This window comes from Mus caroli, chromosome 1, assembly GCF_900094665.2.
Source record: "Mus caroli chromosome 1, CAROLI_EIJ_v1.1, whole genome shotgun sequence".
NCBI lineage: Eukaryota > Metazoa > Chordata > Mammalia > Rodentia > Muridae > Mus > Mus caroli.
Genome location: NC_034570.1, coordinates 156,548,454 through 156,554,822, shown reverse-complemented (window position 1 = coordinate 156,554,822; position 6,369 = coordinate 156,548,454). Strand labels below are relative to the sequence as shown.

Here is a 6,369-nt window from a genome sequence, read left to right as displayed (position 1 = left end):
TGAGGATCAAAGGCCAGCCTGCAGGAGCAGGTGAGCAGAACACCTGCCAGAGGTTGGCTACTTAGGCTCCTGCAGCATCCCGCCCGCCCGTCCTCCCGGGAGTTAGCAGACCTGCGACTCTGGCGGTGAAGGGGAGGCGAACCTACCCTCTGAGCATTCCTTCCTGCTATGGTTCTCTCTCCCTCCTGGGCCGCACACCAGAACCTTGCAGGGCCCTTAACTAGCCAACCTCACTCTCAGGCATGCCTTTAGCAGGAGGCGCAGAGGCAAACTCCCATACACTCGTTAGACTAAGTGGTGGAATAGCAGAGGGACACACACACACACACACACAGCTAGTTTTTGTTTGTTTGTTTGTTTGTTTGTTTGGTCGGGATGGGGTGGAGTTGTCGGATACAGACAGAAGTGGGAAGGAAAGTGCCAGAGACCAACTGCTGCGGCGTAAAAGGCAAGTGCGCCTGTTTGAAAACTAGCACCTGCTTCATTCACTCCTTGGGTGTGGTCTGAATAGAAACTCCAGAAACTGCCCGCCGGGGTGATGGCCGGCAAAAGAGATATGCTTTCAAGAGGACTGAGTCGAGATCTTTTGCTCCAGGTCCTTGACCACAGGCTCTAAACTTCCTGCGGGCCCTGTGCCAGGCACACCCGGGCTCTCTCTCCAGATCTTCAGCGCCCCAATCACAAACAGCCGGGATCTCGAGTTAGATCTAGTTTAAAGAGCCCCGCGGGCGGGAGCCAAGAGGACTGGTGAGGGAGCAGAAACTCACCAAGGAGAGGGTCTTGTTCTCACGTGGCCTGCTTTACAAACAGAAGGTTACCTGAATAATTACTGAGGGAGAGGCCATGGAGGGTGGGAGGGGATGTGTTTAGGCTTCAAAGCCTCTCAGATGCCGTCTGTTCAAACCCTTTGAAGACGTCAGGGGGCGCCAGAGGCCAGGGCAAGGATTTAACACCTGCTGCACAGGCTGCTGAGTCTTCTGACTTAGGGGCTTCCTGGAGGTGAGCTAGACAAGGCTAGCTCCCAGGGACTAAGGTCGGAGTTTCCTGCTAGCCTCCCCAGAATGAGCCGCCCCGTATAATTAAAGTCATTCTCTTGTAAAAATTACCTAGTTATATAGACACCGAGAAAGAAAACTTTTCACAAAGAATATTGCTGGGCTTATTAACATGTAATTTTTTTTTAAGCAAGAGGTTAGTTTCAACGAATTCCATATTCTCATATTAAACGTGTAGTCTTAACTCTTCGGGTTAATCTGATTATCTTTAAAAGTAGGTGGTCCTTGATGTACGGGCCGGAGTTTGGTTGGAGGACCAGCAGAATCAGGTTTCAGATTTACACCGTTTCTTGCCATTTGTTTGAAATCCTCTGTCAAAAAAGGCAGGCCAGGTATTTAAAGAACCCAAATGTTATACAAGTCTGTGTATATATAATCCTCATATGTATATTTAACTTATGATTTTTATTCATACCTCTACACAAAGTGAGATAAAGGGGTATATTGTAGTATTGCTTGTTCAAACAAGAGCTAACAAAAAGCGTTGAAACCTGAGGTGTTCACGGAGCGCTGTCAAGAAGCAACTTGCTAAGTGCTTTATAATAGCTCACGTCTTCACAGGAAAGAGCAAAGTGTCTGAGTGTGTGGTGTGCGTTGGGAGAGCACCTGGCGAAGTCTAAGACGCCTGCCTGCATTACCACTGGCTGCCACATGGTGGCGGGGTGGGAAGAGGTCTTGCCTATTCTTTAGGCAGCATTAGTTGATAACCGCAGTGTAGTCTGACACGCTATAAGGCTTTCTATATGAGTCCAACAACTCCCATATACAATTTAAAAGAACTTCTGCCAACTAGTGTAAAGGAAAAAGGATCCGCTGATTTGATGCACAGACTTGCTACCTCCCAGAAGTGGGGCCTTGCTCACACTGCACATAGCTCATTAAAGCGTCCCCAGTAACTGGTTTGAGGCCATTACTTCCTGTGGGCCTCACCTACTCAGAAACTAAAGCAGACAAGTTTCCTCGTCTCTCCAAAACTATAAATTCCAACAAATTCTCCTGTGAGAAGGATGCTATCCTGGGACATACTTCCCAGTGGTTGGCGACTGTGCCTTTGTTAGAGGAAAGGGTGGAGAAACGGGTCCACTGTGAACCCCGGAGAGCATTTGAGAGACAGAGGGAGAGACAGAACCATGGCTCTGCTGCTGACAGCGCCTCTCTGCCCACCCTCCTCCCACAGGAGAAGACAGAGACACTCACCGAGGACCAAGAGGCGGACTCGAGACTTGGCGGTGACATCCTGGTCCGACATCAGTGACAAGGAGCACTCGTAGGTGCCATTGTCGTCCATGGTCAGCTGGTCGATGGTGATAGAGGCATTTGACAGCTCAGCATCTTTAGATACTCTCACTCGATTCTCATAACGGTTCCCATAGATGTATTTCTTTGTCACAAAATTCCAGGTGACCACTCTTTCCTGAGAGAAAGAGGAAATGTCTGCCAGGCCCTGGTGTAGACCTGCCCTGACTCAATCTCTGTCCCCCAGAGCAAACCAACAACATGTCAAACAGAAAGGCAGTACCTGCTGGTAGAGTCCTCCTGTTATCTAGCTAGATAACTTTAGACTTTTAAAGATTTGCTTTTGAATCACACCCTTAAAGCTTTAGGGGCTGGGGTTGTAGTTTAGTTGGTAGTACTTGCCTACCACACGTAAAGGCCTGAATTTGATCCCAGTGCCGTGTAAACTTGGTGTTGCGGTGTGTGCCGATCATCCCAGCATTCCAGAGGTGAAGGGAGGGAAAAGTTCAAAGTCGTCCTTGGCTATGTAGCAAGTTCTAAGCCAATCTGGGATGCATGACACACTGACTCAAAGGAAAACCACAAAACAGCACAGAGGCACACACCCTGGGAGACCAGTGTGCACAGAAGCACACACCCTGGAATACCGGTGTGTAAATGAGGCTGGCTCGGATCCCAGCACTCACATTTGTGACCAGCCTCTCTCTCCTTGGTTCCCTCTCAGCCCATGGTTTATTCTCATCCATCCCTTCCTTCATCCAACACCCACAGTGCACCACCGTAAGCCAGGTACCACACCAAGTAACCACTGAGTTCCAAGCTCACTTGTTCTGACTATTGCCCTTGGAAGCTGTTTATTTATTTATTCGTTGGTGTTGACGAGGCAGCACATTAACGGCTTAGACCACAGACCAGGCTGCCTCAGTCAAATCCTCACCCTGCTGCTAGCTGAATGGCCTTGGCTGCTCTGAGACTCTCTTTTCTCACTACAAAACTGAGATGTTGATGATAATACATCTCCTAAGATTGTGGTGAGAGCTAAAGCTGATAATACAGGCAGAGCAGTTGGGGTCGGCCTGGCGTGGTGTCTACCGTGACTAGCCATTATGTCGGTCCACCATGTCCCGGGCATACAACCCGTGAGTTCTTCCCTCAAAAGTGAGTTTGAAAACCAAGCAACCACGGTATCTCATGATTATAACATAGACTGGCCACTTGGGGGAGGATTCCTACGAAGGCTGATAGCTGCCTTGTATCTTGAAAGGCGGCTGTGAATTAATCGCATAAAAAGCTAGAAGGCTGGAGCAGGATGTGTGATATGTTAGACATTGGAGGCAAAGGAAAAAAAAAAAAAACCAAACAGCAGAAAACGGCAGTGACAACCCCAAGGGGCAGTGTGAGTAGTGACAGATTGGCGAGAGCCGAGCTTGGACAGCAAAGGCCACAACTACTATTTACGATGTGCATGTCATTACGATGCTGCGCACTGTTATCGCATCTAACCCACACACTCCTATGCCGTAGACCTTATGATCACACCCACCATTTTACACGTGAGGAAACAGGGCTACCATGAGGCAGATTAAGTATGTTCCCCCAAGTTGACATGTTTAAGTGACTAGCAGGGCTGACATGATCTTGGCAACTCTGGCTCAGAGCCTGAACGCTGCAGATTCTACCGAGTCACATCTGAGGCACTCTGCAACATTAAGGAGTTCACAGTTCACCTCCAAAGCAATAACGTACTTTGCCTTTTGCTGATGCTTGGGTTGGTTTCCAATGGGACTGTGGAACGAACCTCGCTCAGTCCTTCCATGTGCGAGGCAAGAATTCTACTGTCCAGCAGCATCCCTGACTCCAGAATTCTGTATTTGGGGGATTAGCTCTTTTTCCATGGCACAGGTGAAAAGAGACAAGTTAAGAGGTAACCAGGAGGGGCTGGAGAGATGGCTCAGTGGGTAAAGACACTTGCCACCAAACCTGACAATCTGAGTCCAAGTCCCAGGAAAGAGGGAATTGATTCCCACAAAGCTGGCATCTTACTTCTACATACTCACCCTGATAAATAATTAAATGAAATCTTTAACTTGGAAAAAAAAGAGTGAAAAACCATGATTGTTGTCAAATCGGGTTGTGGCAACACACAGAGACAAAAATGAGTTGGAGGGACAAGAAAACGGGGACACATGAAATTGTGGGTGGGACCAAGATGCAGAGTTAGAGAGCAGCTAGTCCCAGATTTAGGGTTTAGGCATGGATGTTTGACGGTATCCTTCCCAACAGAGTTAAGACAGGAGGAGAGTGCTTTAGACAAAAAGTTTGTTCTGTTTATGTGCAGGACGCCTGAAGCGGGACACCCATGGCCAGATGGGACATCTGAATGTCACTGTAACTAGACAGGTAAGAAGTTAGGCAAGAGGAAACAAGAAAACCACATGATGTCATGGTAACTGTGTCTCCCATGGTTAGACTGCCCTTTATGGTTAAACACACTGGGAGATGCAGTTAGCTCTCCCTGCTGTATCAGAGATGAAGGCTCCAGTGAACTTTCTCATTATCATCCACGCAAACCTATAAAAGCAGTGGATCCTTCAAAGCCCCCAGCTTCATTATCATATCATTTGCATAGTGGCCTTGACCCCTCCCCCACTTTGTGGGTTTTTCAAGAGGATCATAAGAAGAGTTATCCTAAAAGCAAAATCTAGTTCACTGTGGTTTAAGAGGAAAAGGGGGCCACATTGTCCCAGTGACTTGGTGGCCCAACTCATAAATATTCACAAAACTGATGTATTTCTATACACAGAACTGAGTGGGTAGCTGTTCCCTCTCCTTTCAGGTCAGCCCACTCCAGTCTCTCTTTGGGGTTCATGCTTTATTTGGGTAAATCAACTTCTGTTTTCACTGTACGTGTCTCTTGGCTGAATTCTTCCTTTTGAGGACAGAACTAGGGGGGCTTTCAGCTGGTAATATGTCTGGGGATGAAAGTTTAGAAGCCAATGGCATACATGTATGTGTTCACAGAGATGTGGGCTAGGCATGGCTCAAAGCAAATGCCAGGTACCCAAATTATTCAAAGGATCCAGTGAGGGTCAGAGAGACAAGACAAGGTCCCCAAAAGCCAAGAAGGGCTCTGAGAAGGGCAAGTCGTTGCTTGCGGGAAATGCTGGTGATTTCAAGAGTGTCAGGAGAGAAAATGGGTGAGATGGGCAGAGACGAGAACGTGGAGACGCTGTGCCAGGTCAGAATCCCGAGCTCACAGGGCCTGTCCGGTGTGGGTTGCCCAGGGATGTTTGTATTTTGATGATGTTAGTTCTGCTTCCGCAAGAGGGGGCTGCCCCTGGTGAGATCACTCAGGTGACCTCACTGACCCTTCTCCCCTTTCTAACTGGACAAACAAAGGCTAGAGCCGATGATTGGGCAGTGGAAGGGAAAGGTGGGATGGGTGGTCTCAGAGAAGGGAAGGAGAGAGAGAGAGAAAGAAGAGGAGGTGGAATGGAGCAGAACCACATGGCCTGGAGAAACCACAAGTACCAAGGGGTTTCATAGCTGGGGAATAAATTAGTATAGTGATAGATCTGCCCAATCTAGGCATATAGCTTATAAATATAATACCTGGTTGTGGTTTTATTTTTAAATGTGGGCTTATTGGGGTAAGAAATTGTCGCCAACACCTTTCCAGTTAGAACAAGGTGTTCCAGTTTTCCAACAGATACCGTCTAGGTTAGGGCACATGGCATAGCTATTGGAGCCCGCGTGCCTTCAGTTAGACACCCATGTGCAAGATACAAGCTGTACAACCCCATCTGATAGCCCTAATAGGGTAGACAAGCCATTGAGAACACCTGGCTAATTCAGGGCAGAGGGTGAGGTGGTGTCTAGGCTGCCCATGGATGTTCAGGTCTCTCCTGACCCTTGACTGGCTCTGCCTGGGTTTCCGACCTCATAATCCTCTTCTCTAAGATATCCTGATTGTTCCAGACTGACTCTCTCTCTCTCTCTCTCTCTCTCTCTCTCTCTCTCTCTCTCTCTCTCTCTCTCTCTTCCTGACCACACCACCTGCTAAGGCTCATGGAAAACA

At 48.2% G+C, this 6,369-nt stretch overlaps 1 protein-coding gene across 1 annotated transcript in view; it reads right to left on the bottom strand.

Annotated features, from left to right (window-relative positions):
- Positions 1 to 1,139: 1,139 nt before the first annotated feature.
- The window catches only part of Gpa33 (glycoprotein A33), a 23,413-nt gene continuing 18,183 nt past the window's right edge, over positions 1,140 to 6,369 (bottom strand). The window contains exons 3-4 of the mRNA XM_029474641.1: positions 2,253 to 2,469; positions 1,140 to 1,366 (exon numbers count right to left, since the gene is read on the bottom strand). Coding sequence (XP_029330501.1) covers positions 1,236 to 1,366; positions 2,253 to 2,469 — 348 coding nt within the window. The 3' untranslated portion in view covers positions 1,140 to 1,235. The remainder of the gene's footprint in view (positions 1,367 to 2,252; positions 2,470 to 6,369) is intronic.